The sequence below is a fragment of the Phyllopteryx taeniolatus genome, chromosome 5 (assembly GCF_024500385.1).
Source record: "Phyllopteryx taeniolatus isolate TA_2022b chromosome 5, UOR_Ptae_1.2, whole genome shotgun sequence".
Lineage (NCBI taxonomy): Eukaryota > Metazoa > Chordata > Actinopteri > Syngnathiformes > Syngnathidae > Phyllopteryx > Phyllopteryx taeniolatus.
Genome location: NC_084506.1, coordinates 31,346,791 through 31,372,445, shown reverse-complemented (window position 1 = coordinate 31,372,445; position 25,655 = coordinate 31,346,791). Strand labels below are relative to the sequence as shown.

Here is a 25,655-nt window from a genome sequence, read left to right as displayed (position 1 = left end):
ACTCCCAAACACACGCAGAAAAAAAGTGGTCTTGGTCTGTAAACACCAAAGGTGGAGCTGGGGCCTTACGCAAGGTGGAAGGAATTATGAACAATTCAAAATAGCAGTCAGTGTTAGCACGAAACTTTCAGGCTTCTGTTAAAAAGGTAAAAATAAATAAATAAAGGTCAGGAGAAGCCTTCTAGAATATTTGAAATTTATTTGGGGTTAATCAAAGGCACCATTATGGTGGCAGGTAGGCGCTGACGGCCATTTAACACGAGTTTGATTGTGATTAATTTTGAACACAGTAACATCGTAGTTATGAGAGGGTTCCCCCTTGTGCAACCACATTTCAGTTCTTTATTTTTACTACTCATCTCAAAAAGGGTTTTTCAGTTTAGTTGTGCAGATTGGATGTCACCTTTTAGTGGAAAGTTTTTAAACAATTTGCCTTGGTCTAATTTGTTTTTTGGAACCCAAGAAATCTGGCGTGTATACTTTTTATAGCTATTGTCAGTGCTTCTAAGAAATATTTTACCAAGGTCGTCTTGCCCCACCTGTACCACTCCGCAGGAGAAAGGGAGAGCTGGAGGGGGTGCACTTGGCAAGGCGTCCGACACCCTTGACTTGCCCCTTCATTGTGCGTTTGCTGAGGGGACGTCAGCACGTTTTGACGTCACTGCAGAGGGCGTCTGACGCTCAGCGCCGCGTCATCAGATAGAAAAATTGCATTTTGTGGAGCGGTGACGCCAAAGCGCTCCTCCAATGGGAGCGGGGATGGCGGAGTGCTTTCTAAGTGCTATTTATAATGTAAATAGCAAGGGGGGAATGGATGGAGGCATAATAATTGCAGTGTCTCACTCTCCCAAACTTTGGGTCACTAGAAAAATAATATATCTAGACGTCTCTGCGGGAGGCTTTGAAGCTCCCTGCTCAGCCTGAAAAACATCTCTAACCAGTCTTCCTGGTCACGAATGAATTGAAACTCTGAAATGCTGCTGTGAAATTAGTATGGGATATTCCCATTCCGTTTTTTGTTTTTGTTTTGCTGCTGGGTCTCCTCCTCCTCCTCCTCAAAATAAGCAGAGTTAGGGCTTTCTTTTACAACGACAAATGCATACTGTCAAGTTGCAGTCCACTCAGCGGGGAAAGCCTCGAAACAGGTGTAATATTCATCACGACATAGGTCAATTCTGCACTGGTGTACTTCTGACACGTTAACGATTAAGAGAACTTTGCTTTATCACATGACCATTTCTCAGTCGACTATTGTACAGCATGAAAGTGTAGAACTTGGGTAACATTGTGTGTCACGTGTACAATTTTTTAGGGGATTTGGACTATGACAGTCTGTTAAATGGTATGTGGTGCGATCTAGGGATTAGAATGTGTAACTTCACAGATTATAATTTGAGCTGTTTGTGATGACAACTCTCACCCAAGTTTCTCAATAAATTAAAGAGATTGCATTAGAACATTGGGCGCACATATTTAATGATTTTGATACATTGGGAGGTGAACCTTTGCCCTAAAACAAAAAACAAAGGAATTTTCTGTGCTTCCCAAAATATCTGCAGATCACTGGAGCAAATTAAAGAACATCTTCACAACCATGAATTATTAATTCACTTCACATGTACACTTTTTTTTTTTTTTTAAAGTACAGGAATCAAACATTGTCTATGAAAATTGTCTACAACTTTTCCTTCCAACACAATGCAGAAGGGTTCTTTCACAGCATTTCAAATTACCTTAGTGACATATGATTTCCAAAATGATTTAACAACCAAATGCGCCCCCCCCAAAAAAAAAAAAAAAAAAAAAAAACATTTAAACTACGTGATTTTTTTCAAGTATGTAAGAGTTAGAAAAAAATACTGCAAATAAACAGGTTGTTCCACAAATAATGGTGGATAGGTGCCCCCCACCCAACAAAATCTGCTAATAGGTAAATTCGTGAATGCCAAAGCGTAAATATGCAGGGGTCAACTGTACACAGTCCAAGAAAACAAACACTGAAATACTGTGGGACTCGTTGAGTCTCAGGAATATGTAGACAACATTTTGAATTGTGGAACTTTATAACACAACCAAAAGCTTTCACTCTTTGCTATTCTGAACACATTTCTATTTTACATATTTTGTCTTGGAGCTGATTATCAAAATGGCTGATTTGGCCCATGTTTGTGAGATACAAAATAGCTTCCCAACACAAGGCCTAGCATTAAAACTAATCAGCAATTCTACCTTTTTGTTAACATCTTTACATTGTTTGTGTCAATCTAAAAAGGTAAACTGGATGCAGATGACTATACTTTGAGGGAGCAAAAAAAAAAAAAAAAACACATTCAAACCACATAAACCAAAACATACCAAACTATTCAGTTTTTTAAAAGTTGAATCCTAAAGAGGCATAAAAACCAGAGTCTCTTAAATGTTGAGTTGTTGTTAGATGCTGCATGCTTAGTGCCTTGGGCCACTCAGGCGAGGGACACCTTAGGAGAGACAAGAGGACAAAACATTTCATCTCATTCCCTTATTGCTCCCAGAGTCCCGGTTTAACATTTTTAATCATGAAACGTCACCACAATTAGTACCCCACCAGACATTAAGTTGATCATGAATACCCAGACGTATATAATCAAGTAGAAAATAACCCACCTGGAGTAGATAAAAGTGGAGGGCGAGAACTTTTGAGGGAGGGGGGAGCACCTTTCAGGCCGTGGGACCCTCTTGGGCCCTGGTGACGTAGAGGGAGGCGATGTATTAGAGGGCCACCGTAGGAGTTGTGCAAGGATGTCGGTCGTTGCAAGGAGAGCAGAGGGGGAGGCTTGGTTTTCGGATAGGAACCTGAAAGTGAGGAAACGACGTGACAAACAGAGCAGACGCCATGATGGGATGACACCTCGGAAGCCTGCACACCAAATATCTAAATGTTACTGTCACAATTAACTATCATTCAAATCACTGGGTATTTCCATTATAGGCTTAGTACCTATATTCTTTATATAGCTATATAGTACCTTCAAGAAATAGTTAGCTCGCCAAGTGTCACCATAACGATGACCAACATTAAATTACAGTAGTCTAGTTGGTCTGCGTGTAACAAAAACAAAAGTATATCATGGTAAGCCATTTTAACAATATGCAGTTTGAACATAAAAAAGAAAAAATAAACTATCATGATTCAATTACCTGTATTGCACATAAATTACATAAAAATTGTACCTAAGTAAATGTTGAAAAATTGACCGTTTTAAAAGATGACATGCAAATGTACAGGGTGATTGAAAAGTAACTCCCCATTTTAAAATGTGTTGTAATATATTTTGTGTATGTTCCGTGATTAAAGGAGCATGTCTATTCTACCAAACTAACAACTTTGGAAGAACTTTTAGGGCGAATACGAGGAGTTATGTCTTCCATCTCAAAAGAGTTCCTTGTGAAATCAGTTAATGCGGTTCCCAGGCAACTTGAGAAACTAGTGGCTAATGCTGGCGCCCCCATATCGAATTTTAAATAAAATTCCATGCAATACACTTTCTTCTCATGTTCATTTCTTGTAAGAATTAAAGTTCAGAAATAAATTACAAGTACTTAAGAATAAGGAGTTACCTTTAAATCACCCAGTATTTAACTGAAGTTAAATATAACTAATTAAAAAAGGTTTAAGCCACTTTAACATGCAGTTGGAAGATTTCATTCTTTAATTCTTTTGCATGCCACTAGAGGGAGCCCACCTACCACTAGTACTGCACTTTGAGACTCGTTGATGGAAACCATTGTAATGTAGTTTTCACCTGCTCACATTACTACATATACAGTGGGTACGGAAAGCTGCAATATCACAAAAAGTGAAAAATTTAAGGGGGTCTGGATACTTTCCGTACCCACTGTACCATACGCAATTGCCCCTGCATTTGATTGTTCTAGATTTTCAACTACAAATTGAATTTTAAATCAGACGTTATGGAAAATAATGGCAAGCAAAGATTTTAGTATGCAACTCGAGTTACATGTCCAACTAATGTTAAGGGAAATGGTGAAAATAAAGGCTTTCCAACCAGTTAAATAGAAGGATAATTGCAATTTGGATACAGATTTACTGCCAAAATGAGCAAAAAAATAAATAAAAATAATACAAAAACATGCTGGACAGATCTTGCCCCTGAGCCTTGAGCTTGACACCTGTAGTGTAAGGTCTTCACCTGGTGAAGGTAAGAGTGGCATCAGCGTGGGCGGAGAACGGTCCAGCAATGGGCGCCCTGCTTCACTTGCGCACTGAGGCGGCCCAAGCGGTGTCGGGAGAAGGGGAGGCGGCTTTCCCAGTCCCGAAGGTAACATTTTGCCCTTCTGTTCCCCGTTGTTACTCGCTGGTGAGAAAACGCAGGCAGAGTCAAGGTGCTCCGAAGAGATCAATAGAAGAATCAGTTTTTGTGACACGACTCAATAGTGTCCCACCTCTGAAGTGTTCCTGACGGGAGCGGACGTACGTCGAGATGGCTTCCAGCTCCTCGGGGTAAATGTGCACGCCTTCAGACAACAGCTGGAGGGACTGACGGATTTCAGAGGGAACAAGGTGTCGCTCAATCTTTTCCCGATCCAGAAATTCCCCCAGCAACTGCGACGCCTGTGATGCAATATCTGCGGGGTCCCTTTTCGTACTTTCTTTACCGACTCCACGCCTGTGTTCTGCTACAACAAAGTCCATGGCCTGGTCTTTGGGCATGTTGCGGTGGACTGTGGGTGAAAGTGGAAGGTTAACACTCATGTGTCACAGTGGCCTCAAGAGGGATGTCGTGAAAGGAAAGTAGATGGAACTTAAGTTGTTGCATGGCATTTGGATCTTCACCTTTGAGCTGGTTTTACAGTGATGAAGGCATCTGCAACTTCTGGTGGATTTTGTTTCAGTGTGATTTCATTGGTTGGATTGGTGAAATGTTAAGGGAAGTTTGTGAAAAGTGTGCTGATATGCCGATACAGATTTGACTACATTTATAGAGATGGAAATGTGTGGTCTGTAACTGAACATGTTGAAAAGTGTGATTTTGCTTTCCTTTTGTTTTTTTATCTGAGATTGGTAATATGGTTGATAATTATCAATGAAATAGTTTATTTCAATTTGAATAAAAACTTTCCATGTATTGTTTTAATGTCATTTAAAGTTCATTTGGTGATTTAAAGCACGCTTTGACAGACGGCAAACTGTAAAGTGAGTGAAGTACATTTTAAGGAAAACTACACTTTGTTACAACTTGGATTTTAATCCCAGCTAAGAAATGTATCAAATCTTGGGATCATTAGGAAAAGGGATGTCCCGATCACATTTTTTTTTTTGCATCAGTCTTTCATTTTAAGGAGTCCTGATGTGATACTTCAACAATGCATTAAAAAATAATAATAAAAAAAAAGTGTGGATCCATATTTTCTCATACATTGTGCGTGTATACACGCACAGTTTTGTTCCCCTTAATAAATGACATTTAAAAATCATTTTAAGGTCACATTGTCTGATATTTACATTTGTTTGATGATCTTAAAGTGGGTAAACTATGCAAAAATATAAGAATTTGAAAAGGGGGCCAATACCTTTTCAAACCACTGTGTATTTATACTTGGTATGTGTATTGGCCCAACTCGGGTAACATAATTGTAATAAAAAAAATGATTTTTTTTTTTTTAAACGTTTTTAACATAATAGTAACAAATACATTAAATATATAAATACATGACATTTATGCTAATAGAATGTTAACACTAAGCAAATTACAGATTCATTTGCAGGACGCTTGTATGGTGCAGCCATACATTTTATTTCCTGGAGACAAATAATACCAATTTGGTGGAATGGCCCATATCGTCAGCTTAAACATAGCATGGGGGTGGGGGGCTATCTTTGTTGGACCGCACGGTAAACAATACATTTACATCGTTATTTATTATTTTAGCACGTCTCCGCTCTCCTACAAATTCACACTATTGATTTATGACCTCGTTAAGTGCAGCCAGGATGCATAACGCTTGCTTGTCACAAAATAGTTCACACCTGTTATACTTCTATTTAAAGTTAAGTCATTTGAATGCATCCAAATTGCTGGCCTGTCTGTTCTTTCAACTCTTTGACGATGCAGTTCAGCGAGGCGGCTTTATACAGTATATCAGGCTTTGCAGACTTATTTAAATTGACGGCTCGCCCTGAGTGGCATGTAAGCAAAATGTTTTCACATCATATCTCGTATGAAACCCTGCACAAGTTTAGGGGACAAAGATGTCTCTCTCGCTCTCTCCCTCTCTCACTCACTCACTCACTCACTCACTCACTCACACAATCACACAATCACGCACACACAGTCTCTATGTGTCTGTTACAGGCAGTCTATACTGGCACTAAAATTAGCCCAAAATGTTACATTATGTAAAATGAAGCTATTATGGATTATTTTGTCATTTTTGTAACCTTTAAAGTTTCAGAAAATGGATAAAAACGTGATCGCCCCCAATTTTGGATCACGTGATCCGATCGGGCCATCCCTAGATGGCACATTTGGAAGCGACACGTGATGGGCATAACAATCAGTTGATTTATTGATCATAAAGAGTCTTCACACTGACCATTTGCCACCTTGCCAATGGCTATTTGAAACAGCATGTGGCAATGGGAATAATAAAAGTCGCCCGGGTCAAAAGCTGCCTGATAAAAGTTGGAGTGAGCGCGCATATTCTGGCATGTGGCGTTAAAGGTTTAGTGATTGATGAATGGGTAGTTTAATTGGGCCCACGTCGTTAAAAGCTTATTAGCATCCCAGTGACAAAAACTGGCTAAGTGTGGCTAAAGGTTTAGGTTTAGCCACATAAACACACGTGATGTTGTGGTTAATTACACAATTTGGCTAGATTTTTATACTGTTTAGCCACATTGGCTAAAAGGTTTCATGACCCAGTGCCAACCCTGCTTAATTATATGAACTTCATGCTGATTAATTGCATGAAAATGGAATGCACTACAGTACTTGGCTGCAACCAGCAGAGACGCCCTGCATTCAGTCTCAAGTCGTTTACAATCTAAAGCTGTTACCAATTCCTCCCATCTATGAACAATCTAAAAATAGCATTTAAAAAAACTAATTAATTAATCATAAATTGGCCCCATAGTCAATCAAGAAAATGTCCTCAAATACCCATCCCCAGAGGCAACCATATTACGCTCAGTGAATTTATAAAAATCTACCAATCGAGCAGCAAAGAAAGCTGAAAACAAAACAGGCAACCACTAATGAGCGACTGAAATTGCTCAACTATGGATGGCAAGAACAGAGATGTGTGAGTTAATTTCATGGTTTATTTTACTTTTCTCTTTTAAGATACGAACTGGGATACAAAGTTGTGAAGAAACCCAAGTTGTAATAAAATATTGTCTTCTTTATTAAACATTGATTGTGTGGTATTTTTGGACTAGAGTTAACCACTGTACGCAATGTCAACTGTGGACATTGCAGTCAGTATGAGATTAATGCAAGGGAATGCAAAAACGTTTGGGGGCTTTTTAATAAAAATAAAAAAAATAAAAAAATAAAATAAGTGTGAATTTGAATTATTATGTGTTGATTTGGGGTTTTAAGAGGTTTGCTAGACATGTAGACAAGATTTTGTGAGTATACTATACATTGAACGGTCTGCGGTGGGGCTTAGAAAAGGGATGGATATTTGGAGTTGGAAGTGGTTTTGAGGGGTCTGGGACTTACTTTTGAGGGACTCTGAGAAAATGATAACAGTGCAGGATGACAGAGCTATGTTTGTCTGCTCCAACAGAATACATAACGGGGAGCCAACACCTCGGACATCCTGTAGGGCTTGGGTCAGGCCTGACTCCGCCTGCAGGTAGAGCATTTCCACTGACAGGCCACGCTCCTGCAAGCACTGGTTTAGCGATTTGGGGTAATCCCTTTGAGAGGAAGAGAAACATGTTAACTCAACACCTCTATGTTGACCGACTCAACTGGAATGAAGACCAACCTAAATCAAATTAATAAGACTTATCTGATAACAAATTAGTCTTAGGTGACAGTTAAACTGAAGTGTTGCAGACTGAACAAAGATTTTATGGTCACTGCCTAATGAAAACCCTGCAAGTCCAATGTAGGACAATTCTGTGTTTGCATGCATGTAGTGTTTCGACAGTGCAGTTGAGCATGAAATGAAAACCTGTTTTGCAACGTGTTTATAGTGACAAGTATACATTTTTGCTAAATCTGACTGATGCAGATTCAGGTGTCTAAATTGGACAAAACTATGAATTGTGTTGATTTCAATGTAATTCTATGATGACATTGTGAATTTTGTGTAAGCATGTCGTTTTACCGTGTTGCCCATCATTACAAGATGAAAACATTTACTGGAAATGTGTATAGAAAAAAGTAATATTAAATGTACACCAGTCATACAGTGCATTAACCATTGCGATATTTAGGGGAAATGTTCGCTGTAAAACACTTAATTGTGGTTGAGTGGTGAACAACAGTTTCAACTCAAGTTGTTCAATGCTTTGGCATCATTACTATGAAGCAGTATTTCGGTTACAGCATATTTCCATGACTGTACATTATTTGTGTGGGGCTTTTGCAAAATATTTAGGAAACAATGCATACGGTAACAGTTTGCAGGACAAACACTGTGAGAAAACATTTTCGACATAGGTTGATCAATCAAAAAAATGAAAACAAACATCTTTGCTATGAGTGAAGCCCTATTTATGGATTTATATTGTGTTCATCAGTTACATTTCAAAGGAGGGTAGTGTACTATTGTGGTACAACTCATGAAAATGTGCAGTCTATCTAATGTTGTTAATGTTCTTTTCTTTATGAGCAATGTGACCTAAAGTCAGAAATAGGAAGCAAAAGGATTGTTGCTGTGATGAATGTCTTTCGGTTTACCTACTGTTTTTAAACCATTCAGAGTTTGTGGTTCAGACCCATCTTTTAAACAAAAACAAAGATGGTGGAAGCAAAAAGAAATGAATCAAATGTTAAGCAATGTACACACACGGCAACATTTCACCAAGCTTTAATGCTGCTTTGTTGTCTCAATTGTTTTGGGAGTTTGGTCTATTCATGGGACTTAACTGTAAGGAGAAAAAAAGAATATCTGTTGTCGTTGAAACCAAGGAGCACTACCGTTCAAAATATAGACTATGTGCCAATACTGATACAATACATCACACTTTAAAATTGGAACTTTTAATGTTTGATTTCCACAGAATCAACAGATTTTTGTTGTTGCGTGGTAGTGCTTGGTGATGTGGAAAAAAACTTTCACTATATGGGCCATCTTATATCCTGATAACGATATAGTACATTCTATGAGAAAGATTATACAATATATTATGACTCCTTAATTTTTCTCACTTTAATTGGAAGTGACATGAAACAGACACAGTTTGAACTCAAACTTGCTAGAAAATTGTCCAAACCATCACGTAATCAACCCGTAGTTCTGCTAGTTATCGCAGCAAACATGACATGGTCACATGACGTTTGCGAGTGTGCCTGTGATGTTCATTTCAGTCACCAGCAGATAGCGATTACCCAACATGGATGCCTCCTGGAATAGGTGAAAATTGATGAATTTGCTTAATTCTTATTCCTCAAACACAATATTAACCAGAATACTGGACTTTACGCCGATGGGTATCGGCCGATAATTAGCATTTTATGCTGATTGGCCGATCGGCTTTCATGTCATAATTTGCCGATCCGATCAATAACATCATCGATCGGCTCCGCAAAGATCATTTACTCCACGTCGCCGTTGCGTATGAATCCAAAAGCTAGTTTATTTTTAACCTTGTCACGTGTCTTGTGGCATAGTACTGTAACTATCTGACGGCCAATAAAGTTTTTTTCAATCTTGTCTCAGACAAATTAAGTTATTTGGAGTCTGTGCACAACTGAAGTATGTTGTGGGGAACGTCATCTCAATGCTTCAACAACAAATTTGATCGGGCACCTGAAGAATGTACACAAGGAGGAGCATGCCGCGTTCAAGAGAGAGAAAAAAAAAAGACGCAAACTCTGTACAACACCCGTCCATATAGCCGGGACACTGACAAAGTTAGAGTAAGCATGTCATTAACAGTATTTGTTAAAGTAATAATTTAATTGCAATAAAGTAATTTTATTACAGTAAGTTAGCCCCCATTATTTGTCGTTATTTGACCTAAACTCATGTCAGTGGCCAATCCTCGAATGCGCCCTGGAGGTAATTGACGTTTTAAAGTTGTTTTTAAGTCTAAAATGCTCGAGAATAATTTTGAAGATACGTACTCAGTATACAGTACACAAGTATATACAATAAATGAACAAGTCATGTAAATAGACACATTGCTCCATCTTGTGATCAGATTGGTGATCGGTTATTGTTTTTTTTAAACTTGCTGATCGGGCCCAAAAAAAGCCTACAGAATACCATGTTTTGACTAGTGGGGGCACATATAACATATTCTTGCCTGTTTTGACTAAAATCATTGTCTATTTCACTTAATTTTTCACTATCACCAACTTCAAAGGCTAATCCCAAATGCATCCTCCAGGAAAATATTAAGTACAATATTTTTCTGTTATTGTTAGCCATTTCTGGATTTGAAGTTAGTTCATTCTATGTCGTGACATAGTCCCTAACATTGCTCCGCCGCTTAATACATTTAACATTAACATCCGTAAACGAATTGGATAATTGTATGCGCATTTCCTAATTAATACAGTGTACTAGCGGCTCAGCTTTTGTCGCCGATGTTGTGTGCGCTTCGCGTTTCCGCTGGGAGCACAACCAGGGCCACGACCCGCAGCACCTCAACACGAAAATACAAAAGACCGGTGCAACAAATACGTCACGGGCTGATCTGATGAGCAAAAATGTTACTTAAACGTAAGAGTAGCAATAGAGGATGGATCGCTCCAGAGGTGGTTAGAGTAGCCAAATATTGTAGTCAAGTAAGAGTACTGTTACTTGACAATAATGTGACTACTCAAAAAGTAGTCCTCCAAAAAAATACTTAAGAGTAAAAAGTACACAATAATTACTCAAGTACTGAGTAAATAGCACACAAAAAATAAAATAAAAAATTGCAATTTACTGCACGGTGTTTTCTCAAGTTATAAGTGACCTGAAATATTCACGTTTGGGCAGACAGCGCCAAACAAATTCTACAAGAAATGAAAGCTGTTGTTTTTGTTCGTCTAAATGTAAACATGAGTAGCGTGCCGTTGCCCTCAATGGTAACGATGACCTTCCCCAAATGGTGGCTATTTAGGCACGACGATCAGCCGGGTTGGCTTATCTAGTGCTAATACCTATGCCCGGGGAAGCCCAATAGAAGACGTTGTGTGAGGTCATGTGACTTTCTTTTGTCACTTGATTGGTGAACTAGATTTAAACGTCACTAGCGCTTAAATTAGATTGGCGCAAACAGCGCCCGGTGCGGAAGTCGAAGTCTCGTACACGAAATAGTTGATAAATAAGCAATAATTGATCAATAAAATTAGCGAGCGACATTTAGATCAGTGTTACGGAGTAAAAGTACCATTACCGCTAGCTGTCAGCGTTCAAGAAGTACAAAACAGCGTCTCCGTACACCAATTGACTAACATGCATGTGATTTTATGTTCATTCACTAAAATGTTCGATAGAAACTATAGACTTTAATTACGTGTACTAGGATCACTAATAACAACAAGTTATACTGACATATCAACTCACAGGTTCTTACAGGTGTTTAGACACTAAAAAAAGAATCCCACTGCGCCACTCACCAGTAACACTGCCTTGCTCGTTTCCCCACATCCTGTCCTGTCCTTCGCTGTCTTCTCTTATCTGGTTCTCTTGGTTAGTTATTGCATGTCTTCACCAGGTGCCCCCCCCTTCCAATCTACAAATAACTGTTGTAATGTTACTTATGTTCAAATATAAAGACCTTCTCACTATTGTTCTGCTTTGGTTTGCACCTCTTGTCCCCCTGTCCCTCTGTCTGTCCCCCCATAAAACCCTTTTCTGTCCGGCTGCATTTTCAATACACATCAGAGTAATTAAACATTTAAAAATAAACAGAGGGAGTATTTCAAACTCCTCTGTTGCACAGCAAAACAGTTCCAGCACTAAGGCATACAGATCCACCATTCTGTAAGGCCATTTAATAATAATAAATTTTTTATAATTTTTTTTTTTAATTAAAAAAAAAAAAACCTCATCGGATCTATACGATTCACGCAAACAGCCTATTTTGAGTTCAAAACGGCGAATTTCGCTGAAAGGCGACTGATTTGCATGTATGTTGACGAGCGGAGAAGTACTTACTTACGTGAACGTCAGCGGTGCAGCGCGTTAAACCAGCTCACGAGCAGTCCGGCCTCCAGACAACATTGAACACGCTCACTTTTCGATGTAAGTATTATTTAAGCTACGTATTGCAAGTCCTTCAGTCTCTACCTCCATGACATAATTCTGACCGCGCACTTCGATATGAATAATTAACCCACAATGCCTACGTGTTTAACACACCAGTAAAGCTTAAAATTGTTTAATCTGTAAATAAAAAAGTCAATCACATACACTTTTCAGCAAGGAAAATTTTGACAGTGAAACCTTGTATTTTTTTGCACTTTTATATTACCCTACTGGCACTGTGGATTGTACAAACAATGACCTCTCAGTCCTTTTCCACGAAACGTTCGGTTGGATGTGGTCTGCTAAATTGTCAAAATTCTATTGGACAGATGGACTACTCCATCTGCAAGTCATTATCCAGAAATGATTCCTTGTTAAAAGACAGTGTTGACTCAAAAGTAACTATTGGTAGTTTGAGGAAGTCACTGTAAACAGACTACTTCCTTGGATATAGTAACGCGTTACATTGCTCGTTACTCAAAATGGCCGCAATTTAAGAGTAACGCGTTACTTTAGATCGCGTTACCGGCATCACTGGTGGTAACGCCAACTCTGAATAGATACAGCAATACAAAAGACCAAGGGCACGGGAAAGCGACAGTCTTTCCAGCTTGGTTTCAGCACAACTTGGTAACTATCCAAGTAGAAGTCCTTGACCCAAAGTGCTGGAAACCATTTCTTGGATATTTGCAATTTGTACTCACAAGCACTGGTTGGTCATGGAAATTATCACACAGTCAGCTGCTGTCTGATCCTCCTGCACTTGCCTATAGAACCTTTGATACAAGGTTTTCCGTCTGTCTGCTGGAGCGGTCTCGGGCTTGGCTGAAGGAGACAAAAGATACAAGGTTTGATAAGGAGAGGTCCTCTGCATTGTAAGTGCTTTGTTGCATCTTGTGTCATCTTTAAGCAATTACAAACTAGGGTTGGGAAGATAATCCGATGTGACCGGATACCCGTTCGTAAAGGCGAGAGATACGACTGTATCGGTAGCAGACTCCGTTATCCGTCAGTAATCCTTAGATACATCGGTTGTAGGGATGTGGACATGGATATCGCGAGGCTAGAAAGCGGTCGCTTGAGGCTTTACAGTTTTTATATCTTAAAACAAGTGCGAGAGCTCTCACGCTGGGAGCCGTGGACGTAACGTAGTTTAGAACCAAACACAGCAGTGGTGGATACTAGCGACACTACTTGTTTAACTACATTTCTCTGTAGCGTAACTATTTCAAAATCAAATAGCTTTTCAGTTGTTAAGCAACGTTTGTGGTCATAGGGATAGCAAAGTAGTGTTCAATTTCCTTGGGCAGGAACTCAGCAAACTAATGCTTCTTGAGTCCACTTATATGTTCGAGTTGGTACGGTACGACCCAACAAGGAAACTACTGAGCAGGACACACAGCCAGGCATATCCCGAAGCTGAGAACAGTCACGAAGCTAGTCATCACAACTTAAAAGTTAAAAAAGTCAGTCAGCATTCAGCAAGCAGCAAAAGCAGTGCGTGTTTGCAGTGCTGGTCCTAGCATGAATGGCACTGTGGACGAGACCCCCCATGGCTCTTTAAATATTGTTTGTGTGTTGTTTGTATTGTTGTGGGCCATTTAAATAATTTTATATTTACAGTGCCATAAAGCATCAATGCTCAGGGTTAAGTGGTCTTTTACACGTTTGAAAATAGGGTTTGACATTTGATAGAATTGGGTTAAGTCAGGTCAAGGTTCTTTATGATTGGAACATGTGCAAATGTTAACTATCATCGAATGGAATCGAGAATCGTATCGCTCCTATTACTGAATCAAATCAAATCGAATCGCTCCGCCCATAAATATATCATTTTTTAATCGAATCGGCCTCATGCCAGAGATTCCCAACCCTATTACAAACCCTTTTTGGGGTGTCAATTATGCTGAGATCTTCGATATTCGCGGCAGGGCGGGGTCACTATCCCCGAAAACAGTGGCGGTTCACTGTTATGACCATTTCACGCATCGGTACATTTGATCCAGAAATGCGTGATAAAAGTAAAGCAATTACAGTTTTGTTATGCTGTTACAATACTTTCCCAGGCCGGCTATTTAAACACATTTCTGTCTGTCTATGTACTCTTTGTACTCCATCCATCCATCCATTGGTGTGCGATAAGAAGAAAAATGCATATCCTGATAGGTCATTTTATAATCTCGATAACCATATATTGCATTTTTCCTTTATTAACGAGAAGAAACTACTGGATTCCGTCAGGGAAATCTAATGTTAGATGGAGATTTACTTTCTGCTAAATCTGGTGCAAGAATCTCCATGTCTTTTGATATTGATTAATGCATGTACACATTTTCCAAAAACGGAAAAAATATATTGAACTACTACATACATCCATCCATCCATCCCAATAGTCAGCATGTATAATGAACATGTTTACATTCGCACATAGAACCTGGCAAGCATGTTTGTTTTATGTATGTAAATATTGAAAAGAATTAAGACTGGGATTTGTTTAAATGCTATCAATGTATTAAATTTAAATGTCATACTTTGGAATTCTACAGTCGTTTTGATTAAAGCCATTTCAAAGTAATGCAGAAGTCGTGCAATATTGTAACATTTCATTTCCTTCCATTTGAGAGGAACCAGTTCTGTTGAGAATGTGTTTGAAGAACTTGTGGGAAATCTCACCATTGGGTTGATGCTTTGCGCCGTCATACTTGACACTCCCACTGTAGTTTTGCTTTTGCTCTAGTTCTTTGTAACTGAAAGACAGGTGGTAAACGTGCATTTAATTATACGTGTATAAATAACAATGTAGACACTCAAAAGGGACGCTTATTTCAACCCTACACAATAATTGTTTTTAAAAAGTTCAAATGAAATCAACATTTTGGCTTTTTATACAGGGAGTCCTTGGTCACTACAGAGCTCCGTTCTTACAACATCGACGTAATGCAAATTTGTACACACCGTAGTACATGACTAACTAGTGGCGTCCCGGTCCGATCTTTGAGATCGGAAATTGGTCTGATGTCAGCCAGAAAAAAGAAAACTGTCAGATTGGACTGGATCTAAAGTCACACATTTTAGAACTCTTATATAAGCAGTCCATTCCATGCTCCAGCACTTTGATCCAGCAGCGCCAACGGTATGAAGATCCCATGTGATCACAACAACAGTTTGCTAAAGTGCTAACATAGTAGCAAGGAGTAAAAGTGAATGTTGCTTGCTTCAACTCATTTATTCACACTCCAGTTTAAGTTCAATGTAAAACTAAACTCGCATAACAAAATAATTACACCAACTGAATGTTGAAATACATCACACTCTTTGTTTCTTTGCATTCATTCCCAAAAAATCGCGACCTCAAAGCTAACACGCCATGAATGAAAAACACCATTGACGACTTAATGAAAATTTGCACTTATCTCTCTCCAAATAAATAATATTGGTACACAAACGCTGTATAACCACATACAAACAGGCAATATAACAATACTCTCTGGCATATATTGTTCAAACTCTGTGAAAAACAAGTTAATAATATTTGATTGTGACTTCTACTTTCTTTGTTAATGCGTGTATCTCAATGCCCCTCAGGTCAAGACGTGCACAGCAGGTACAGCGATTGTCAATAAAACTAAAACCCAGTTACATCAAGAAGTTCAAAAGTGTATTGCCACACAGGTGGAGAAAGAAAATGATCTATCGAACAATTGAATATTTGGAAAACAAAATTTTCCTTGGTTAAAGACCAATTATGAATACAAAAGAGAAAAAGACCTTTCACTTAATAACTTTTGTTATATAATCCAAGTTTGTATTTCTTAAATTCAATTTGTGCATAAAAGATAAAGCATTAATTTAAAGAAAAAAACTAATCCTTTGTGCATCTTCACTTAACCAGCTAGCATTTTAGCATTGTGTGACAACACATTAGGTTCATGGCTGCGCATTTATGACCTTAGACCAGCTGACTAGGAATAAGAAACATACTTTGTACTACTGCAAGTTTTGGAAGTGCTCAATTTGTTCAAACTAAAATGAAGAACCCTCGAGAGACAAACATTTCCTTCATCCGACTTCACCAAAACAGTCCTCTGTTTGGGTACATGACCTATTTTACTCTTATTCCTCTCTGACCACATTTGGCACGTTTTTCACCTACTTGACTCAAAGCTTTTCCACTTAAAGATCATCATATGTCACAAAGTGACTACACTGAGCAAAACGCACCTTGTATGTACCGCTATGCTTGCGTCATAGTCTACTTGTCACCATAATAAACAAGCCACCCATTCGACAGTACTCGTAATTAACGGAGACACTCCGCAGGCTGCAAGGCTAACGTCATGTTAGTAAAGTAGACTAACGCTAATCTCACTGATTTGCACTGTTACTATGTCACCTTCGTCTTTCGGGTCCCATGACGCAGCGTTGCCCTTAGCGGAGAGCTTCAGCGTCCACGCATCGGTGACGTAAGCACATTGTCACATACGCCCCTACAGGCTTCCTTCTTTGCAACCGTCTCCACGGCAAAACTGATTCACAGTTTTGCCGTTTTTTGAGGCGCAAAATGCAAAATTTGACTTGCAAACTGCGATGCAAGACCGCTTAATTCAAGCCATGTACTACTACTTTCCAGCCGTATGGCTGCACAGTGGCACCATGCTGCCTCTCACATGTCAGTCTTGGTACCTCGACAAGCACCGTTATGTTGTGATGTGCTGTGTTCGTTATTTGGATTACAACACACAATAAGTGCATACACGTGCCATTTTTTTTTTTGTTTCGTTGTGTGGGATATTTCACATTCTGAACATTAGTTGAGATTTTATTTTTATTTTTATTTTATTTTTTTAAATGGATGTGTAAACCCGTTTTAAATGTTGATATTTTGCTAAAACAAAATCTGGCCAGTGATTGCCGTGGACCTTGCGATTGAATTTCTAACTGCATTCTCAAAATGTTATCAAGCCTAGTAGTTAGAATAGATAACATAACCATAGTAGAGGACTTAACATTAATTTGATGTCGAAAAGGACAGCTTATGCTCAGCATTTACTTCATTAATTAGAACCAGTCAGGGTTGAACAAGTAGTAGATGAAGCAACCCACTGATCATAATCACACGCTCAACCTTGTGTTGCAGGCCTCGAGACCGCGACCAAAATGATATAGGCGACCCTTTCATTAATTCATACATCCCCTCCACGTATTAATCACCCCGTCTTCCTGAAGTCGGATCTAAAACTCGGTAAGGGAGATGAATCTTACAAGCAAAACATGGAACTCGTGCATCTGCTTCTCACGTAAAACACTACCTGTATAGTTCCATGATTTGTTGTATGTTTGTAAGGCTGAGAAGCGCTGGGAGCACAACTGTGGCTTTACGCATCATGAGCTTTATAAATTCCGACTCACAGTGGAAATTCGACACGTCACTCCATCGTGTCATGAGTCTCACTATGCACACTGTAAAACATGAGGTGTTTGCTCAACTTAAAGCCCCGAGTGGTCGCTTCTCCATTATACTTTTTCGAGGTCGGGCAGTGACAAAGGCACCGCTTTTCAGAACCTCCTGCGACCTGGTTCTAAAATGCAGGCCGAGGAGGACCGTGATATACAGTAACTGTCATCTGATGGGCTGAGAGATGTAGGCGTTTCTTGAAAACTCATTTACTGCCATTGACGGCTGTTGAATTCATCTATTTTCTGAGCCGCTTCTCCTCACTAGGGTCGCGGGCGTGCTGGAGCCTATCCCAGCTATCATCGGGCAGGAGGCGGGGTACACCCTGAACTGGTTGCCAGCCAATCGCAGCTGTTGGATTCAAATTATCCATGTTAACATGGAGGACTGGCAGGGAATGATTTTTAAGCACGTTGAGTTGTCACTTTCACAATCATGGTGTCTAAAGGCTGCTGCAGACCGAGCGACGCTGCCGAACCCAACTGAACTGTCGCACAGTGTGCATGATTAGGCGACTGTTTTCATGAGTGTCCAATCAGTCTGCCACTGGTTTTGCCGCGATTCATAATTTGAATGGCCGTCTTAACATCGCCGCATGGGGAAAACACATTTCCGGGTTTAGCGAGCCTTGCCACTGCGCCGCATCAACCCATATAAATAGTATATAAAGCATCAATTATTGCATTTTACATCAATACTTAATTATAATCATAATGTACCTGTGGATGAAAAAGCAAACCTTGTGACCAGAATATCCGTACTCTTGCTTTTATTCTCACAAACACCCTCTGCTCTTTAGCAACCTGCTTCTTAACAATTAATCTATCTTTTTATGGTTTAAGGAATGGGCTAAAGTACAAAATAATACACAGCATCAAATGCCTAAACAGGCTTGCCGGAAGTCCACTTGTGAATCGCTCATGTGCACGAGTGCGTCTGGAACGCTACGCGATGGTCCGGTCCAGTCGGGTTCGACCAGGTCGCGCAGTGTGCGGCAGGCTTAAACCAGCTTTTGTTCCGTGGTCGACTGAGGTGCTGTGGGCTTTTTTTGTACATATTGGCAGATGATGAAATACAGCAAGACGGAAGACGCAACAATAAACAAGCGCGTCACCTTCTTCTTGATCCCGCCCTAATCCCTCCCACTTTTGATTGGTGCCTGTTGTAATCGAAAAGCAACAGCGGCCAGGCCAAGCGAGGCCGGGACAGAGCAGGGGGCCAGACCATTCTGGAATTTGTAATGGGAAAGCAGCATATGTAACTGCTGCAAGTTTTCTCCTTGAGAGGGAAATTTCCTTACCTCCGTCACCCAGTGCTCGCTCATACTGTGTTCTTAATAAATTAGGATTATGTTGTCATAGAACTGTTCAAACTATTGTTGTCATTACATAAATAAAATTGAATCGAATCAAATTCCACACACATGTCCAGGGCATCCTTGAGATCTTCGGTCCTCTCCTCCCTGCCGGAATATGGCGCACTTCTCCGGAACAACCTCAGCGGCTGGGCACTGGACCAGAAAACACACATACACAAAGAGTAAAAAAATATACATTAAAGAGAATAGTAATATAAGATCTGTTTATTTAATATATATATATATATATATACACACACACACATACATTTTCTGTACCACTTATCCTCACTAGGGTCACGGGCGTGCTGGACCCTATCCCAGCTATCTTTGGGCGAGAAGCGGGGTACACCCCGAACTGGTCACCAGCCAATTCTCTCCCGCGACCCTTGTGAGGATAAGCGGCTCAGAAAATGGATGGATGGATGTTTTCTTCCTGATGTGTGCATCATTTTTGGGGGACTGACTGTGTGTGTATTTGTCAATCCAAATGTCTTTATTTATAAACATATACTCAGTTCCTCATGGATTTGATACCTAATTATTATCAAGACATCATGTAGCTCGTACTTTTGCCACAATATCTACTTTTCCCTATAGCTTAATAAATGCTTTTTATGAATTCATAAATGTCTGTTTCTATTATTTTCCTGTTCCTCCGCTCACCTTGTATTAATTCAAAGGTTATTCCTTTCGTGTAAGATATAGAAGATATTTTCATAACAGTTGCCATTTCCTCTGGGCTGCCTTTAGCTTTTTGGGTGCAATTGATGACTTCAGCTATAAAATATAGAAAGTTGACCTTATTCAAAATAGCAATATCTGAAGTCTCTGAGCGTGTGGCCTTGTTGATTGGCGTCTGTGACACAAGCAAGAATTGAAAACGCGAAAGGCCATTTGATAAAGCTTCAACGTTGGCTCAAGTCAGGGAGTCTGTGTGTGGATTTGGAATGCCGAGGCGTGAGTTGTGGCCGAGAGCAGCTCTTGTACGAATGTGCATCATGTTACCGCTCATGGGAATAAAGCGACTGAAAAGCATTAGTGACTGTGTCATCCTTGGCCTTACAGTATCTTCTTTTACTTTGTAAAACTTCGTTACATGTTCCTAATCTTGCTGAGTACTTTCCTGATTTACTTGCACCATTAGGTGCCTCTGATATTTTTTCTTCTTCTTCATTTTGACTTGTTTTGTTAGTCATTGCAGCCTTTTTCCTCACTTCACTCGCTCTAGGATTGTCAATATGTTCCCCTGCACAGTTCGCACAAAGACTCATTTTACAATTATCACTTAAATGAGCTGACGCACAGGCGCTAGCATGCGCCCCGATACACAAACGCGGCCATCTGCATTGTGTGGTGACTCTTGAGTAGCATGCTAAAGCAAAACGGCGAAAATGTACTAACCTGCCGTTTGAGTTACCCTGCTGCCGCCGGGAAGCTTTGGAGGATTTCGGCCAAGACGACATTTTACCGGAGCCTCTCAGCCCTAAAGCAGCAAGCTCAATGACCCGTCGACTCAACAAATTCCTCGCGTGTTATCGTGTTTTCTCCCCAATAGCAAGCACTTGGTTGTCCACGCCAGGCAGGGATGAATATCATACTGCGTCCGAGGAGGGAGCGACGAATTCTTCTTCGATGGTAGGATTCATGGCGTTTGAGAACGGTTGTTCAAGAAGTGCGCCACCTTTCATGAAGTCACGCATAGTGGCATAGAAGTAGTACTGCATGCATAATATCCGTCACGTGACGCAAAACCAACGGTCTGTCCAATTTACAGCCGCGGCAACAATTAAGAGACCACTGCATCTGCAAAGTTATCAATTTATGCTAACAAACCTTCATTGAGATGCAAATAAACTGTCATTTTCTTTAAGCGTCGGTGATTGTGACACAAGCACAGCAAAGCCAAGTGACTCTGGCCAAAAAGATTATACTTAAGTCATCTCGTTTTTCTTTTGTCTAATTGTTTAATTTTGCAGCGGCCTCTAAATTCCAGAGCTGTGTTAAATTAAAAGTGACTTCATCGCCAGGCAGTGTTGTCGTGGCATTGCCTTTCCGTCAAGTAAGATTTCTTTGATTATCATTTACTGTACTGCTCACTGCCACTAGGTGGTCTACCAGCATCGTATTGGGCACATGAAGGGTTATATTGCGATCATATTATTGATATGAATCACTATTTGAGTATTAAGTTAATTTCAGTTTCGAGGGAGGAGCAAATTCTCATGAACATTTCAGTTTCTAGTTGTGAGCAACTGGAAATGTTTGCTTGCTCAATGTCCAGGCAAGAACCCAATCGATTTTGAGCAATATATGATGAGTGTGGATGCTGTAAACACACTGGGGGGAGGGGGGGGGAAGTCCTGTAGTATACTTAATTTGAACATGTATAGTTTTTTTCTTTACTTTTCCCTACTCTTCAAAAATAATGTCACTTTACCACATTTGAATCATGTGCAATTGATGTACATGTTCAAATCAAGTTTTCATCCATCCATGCGTTTTCCATACCACTGACCCTCACTAGGGTCATTTCATTTACACATGTACAAATAGATAATTATTTATTCTTTCCCCCCCCAGAAAGTACGTACTTTGCAGTGGATTCTTTCAACTTGACCATATTTGTCTTACCTCAGTTAAGCGATTGTAATTCCTCCCTATTTTTCAAATGATAAAACATGCATCCGCTTGTTTGCATTGCTATGGAAACATTTGCATTCGGCACGTTATATCAAGTGATCAATTCATCATTTGTATTCCCAACTAGTAAAGACAAACACAGATACCACATTACTTTTCTTATAATTGAATGTATTCACATAACAACATCAACTTAGATCAGTTTGTGACAATTTCTAATGATTTTCAAATATATTCATGTATGATACATACCAATAGGCACTTCCAGTAAATCTGGCAATATTGAAGCCACAGTATTGTGTCTAAATTACAAAATGGTAAAAATAAATGTGTTTCTCAAAGTTTTTTTTTTTTTTTTTTTTGTAGTTTTAAAATGTCCTTTTACTGTACAGCATACTGTATATTCATACTGTACAAAATGGAGCTTCAACCTGTAAGGGGGGAAAAAAATATTCGATGGTCACAAATCCTATGTATTTGGACAAAATGTTCTTTAAGTACAAATGGTAAGTGCAATATCCTGGCGAGAGGAAACCAAATTTATCATCACGTGTCCGCTATATAAAAATACTCTACACTAGAACTTTCGGTTTCGCTGGAAGCTAGTTTAGCTCTCGTGATTACCGTTCTCCTACAGCTGTGTGACAATGAAATGAAAGGAATGAAGATGTAAACACAATATAACACAATGGCTTCAATGATGCTATGTTCTCTACCCCAAAACAATTTGTCTTTGTGACGTGACAAATATTATGTTTAAAAAAAAAAATCAAATCGCTGCCATTTAAGATGGCTACAAAGCAGTTTCTAGGTCATAGTGGAAGCACAAGGAGAAATACAGGATCTTTGGAGAGCAACTATTTCATCTGAATATCTCAGAGGAAGTCACTGAACGCATCACCTCACCAATATTTACGAAGTGTACCGGTTATCAGGCAGTCGCATCAGAAACATGACAGCATTGGACATAGACACTGCAAGGTTTGCAATGAGACACTTACGTACATGAAGCCTCCCTAAGTTTTGTGTAATATACATTCACAAAGCAGTTGAATCCTTCCACTGACTCCCGTGGCCTTCTTTACAGCGGAAGCACCCACTGTGGCACACATTGAAGTGCCACTATAAATATCAAGGAACAATCTCACATCAAACCAGATTCACGTCTACCACAGTCTATGCAGTGACACATTAATATTCTCGCAGCATTAGATCATGTACTACATATGTCACGGATTGAAGTCCATATTCAAGTTTTACCTCTCAGGCAATTTCTTCTCAAATTTACAAAAGTGGGATTTTCATTTGGCTCGAAATCAGTTTGTCATTCAGATTTTTTGGAATGAATGTCATTCATATAATTTTATGTATTCGCGTCCTTATAGTTTGCGATGAATATTATTCTTTTATTCGTGTTTTTTTTTTTTTTTTTACCTTAATATTTTGTTTCACGCCTATAAATGATACTGTATGTGAGCAAAGTCACGAGTGCCGGTGGTTACTCCTCGAAAAGTGACTCATACTGTACTTCTCAGATTCACTTAGGATGCATTTCGGCACAAATCACTCAAAGGTGTCAGGGACGCACTACATGACAAGGAATGTGGCAAATATTTCTGGATGCAATTTCCTGAAGCGTCAGCCCACAGTTATAATACTGTGATTTTTCAGTCTGGACTCATCCAGTTGATGTTTATTGTTGTTCTTAACTTTGCTCCCTGATTTCTACTTCCTGTGTTATGTGTGTCATGAACATCATCTCAAGTCACTTGCAATAGTGTCCCAGCATGTTGTTGCTCTCTGCACACGTTCTAAAAGAGCTTTGAATCTCAATGGTTGAAGGTTTCCTGAGGATCAAAGGTTCACATATGGAGGAGTTTATTACACACAGAGAATACAAAATTCAGAGCCATTTAGAAATCATGGAAACAAAAAAGCAGGGTATTACATTACTTGACGGATCATTGATGTAATATTCCCTTTCGAGTCTTCCTATCGCTTCTCATGGATGTATGACTCTGTTCTTTACTAAGACATTCCAAATGCATTTTGAATGTCGAACTTCGTTTATTCTCTGTTCGGGTGACCGTACGCATCTGCCCATTAAAAGATTGCCGCTGCGTCATTGCAGAGATCCCTTTTTCATGTTTTTCATACTTTGCGTAACAGCAAAATAGAGGTGAACCTTATCCATGTTTTAGGCTGAGGAATCATTCACGTGGACACAAACGCACAGGGGATGTGATGAGGATGAAGTATCAGCACTTGAACATAAATGGCTGTACAGTACATAACAAAGTATAACATTTATAAATATTTTATTGTGTGTGAGTCATGTTGGCTGAGGTTAAAGGAATGACAGTTCCACCAATGTTCCTCAATTAATTTACTTCTTTTAAAAGCCATAAATATATTATGGCCCATTTGTGACCCCCACTCAAAAACTCCAGCTGAAATTGAAGCACAAGTATTTGGGACGTCTCTATATAATTGCATTCAGAAAATAATGATGTATAAAGTGGCAGCAAATTTCATCAGTCCTGTGTCACCACACTGTGGTTGAGGTCTGTGTAGCCAGTCTGCCTCTTCCTTTGACAGTAACAAAAGAGTCTGTATTCCAAAGTACATGCATAATCTCGTATTGCAAGACGGAAAGCTCCTTTAAATGTTTGGTGAAATCAAATATTTAGACAAAATGTGTAAAGCACAAAATTTCCCACCCTGTTTTGTATTTTGTAGGCACACATTTCCCAATCTACAGTGTTGTGTCTAAAGTGATGTGCTGGCAAAAACAGGATTCAGTAAATAGTATAAGAAAACGAGAAACACTTGTCCTAATCCTGACAGATGCTGGATGTCGCGTTCACTCTGGATCTTCCTCCACTTCTTGTGGCGACGCAGGCCACTCAGGTTCCTCAGGATCCTCCCCTTCAACCAGCTCCTCTCTGCTGCCTGGCTCCTCTTCCTCCTCGTGGATAGCCAAAATCGGCTCTGCTACACTGTTCACGTGGACCGACTCTGCTCCTTGGCCCTGCTTCTGGGCCTCCTCCGCAATAACTTTCTTCCACATCTCGTGGTTCTCTAGCAGGTGATGGGTGATCTGACAGAACACTTTCCTTCTTTTCTTGGCTGCTTTCTCTAAGATAGAAACATATAAATGACAACGTTAGAAATGCATGGACAACCGCAATGTATCACAGTATGTACTGTACATGTTCAGGTTCCAATAAGAAGGTCAGCTCAAATGAAACCGTTAACTATCCATTGAATGACATTGAGTCTACGGAATGCCATAACGTCACCAATGAAGGGATACAAAAAACATTTTGGAGCCCATTTTGAGATGTCACGTGCTGTTACAAGCACACAAAATATAAATGAGATCAAAATAAAACTGTGACCTTTCTACGCTGCTCAAAAAAATACAAATAAAAATAAAAATAAAAATCTGCGTGGCGACAACTGACCTCATTTGAATTGATGACAATGACTACGTGTAACGTCCCTTATATTTTGAGCACAGTGGTGAAGTTCAAACTATGTAGAGTTTTACAGTGGCTTACATTTTTTGGGGGGAGAAAACCCCGGCCTTGTCTTTTTATGAACATTCGTCATGGTGGTACATGGAGAGCTTGGTATTTTTCTGGGTGGTTTTTGGGGTAAAAAAATTGGGGAACCACTGTCATAGTGTATCCCTTTTGTAGTATGTAATTATGTGATTCATTTTATTTACATACCTAAATCCTTTTCTTCTTTTCATAGGATTTCACACAAAAAGTC

At 39.5% G+C, this 25,655-nt stretch overlaps 2 protein-coding genes across 6 annotated transcripts in view; both read right to left on the bottom strand.

The window, feature by feature from the left end:
• Positions 1-1,446: 1,446 nt before the first annotated feature.
• Positions 1,447-20,898, bottom strand: si:ch211-216l23.2 (uncharacterized protein LOC565061 homolog). Its single transcript, XM_061774905.1, has 9 exons — positions 20,637-20,898; positions 19,299-19,385; positions 15,094-15,167; positions 13,125-13,245; positions 7,725-7,924; positions 4,444-4,722; positions 4,191-4,355; positions 2,644-2,832; positions 1,447-2,477 (listed from the first exon to the last, which is right to left on the bottom strand). Exons 1-9 carry the CDS (start codon positions 20,696-20,698, stop codon positions 2,446-2,448), a joined length of 1,209 nt encoding a protein of 402 aa, XP_061630889.1. The 5' UTR covers positions 20,699-20,898; the 3' UTR covers positions 1,447-2,445.
• A 2,838-nt stretch (positions 20,899-23,736) lies between these two features.
• LOC133478623 (cGMP-inhibited 3',5'-cyclic phosphodiesterase 3A-like) overlaps positions 23,737-25,655 on the bottom strand; it is an 85,633-nt gene continuing 83,714 nt past the window's right edge. For all 5 annotated transcript variants that reach the window (XM_061774892.1, XM_061774890.1, XM_061774893.1 and 2 more), the window contains one exon: positions 23,737-25,013. In XM_061774892.1, the coding sequence (XP_061630876.1) occupies positions 24,739-25,013 (275 nt within the window). In that variant the 3' untranslated portion in view covers positions 23,737-24,738. The remainder of the gene's footprint in view (positions 25,014-25,655) is intronic.

Excerpts from the sequence above, each read along its gene's own strand:
- si:ch211-216l23.2 (XM_061774905.1), bottom strand. The coding sequence starts at position 20,698 with ATGTCGTCTTGGCCGAAATCCTCCAAAGCTTCCCGGCGGCAGCAGGGT. Across the intron at positions 19,386-20,636 it reads CAGGGTAACTCAAACGGCAG|TGCCCAGCCGCTGAGGTTGT; the intron begins GTTAGTACATTT and ends TTTCTGGTCCAG. Across the intron at positions 2,478-2,643 it reads TCCACTTTTATCTACTCCAG|GTGTCCCTCGCCTGAGTGGC; the intron begins GTGGGTTATTTT and ends GTCTCTCCTAAG.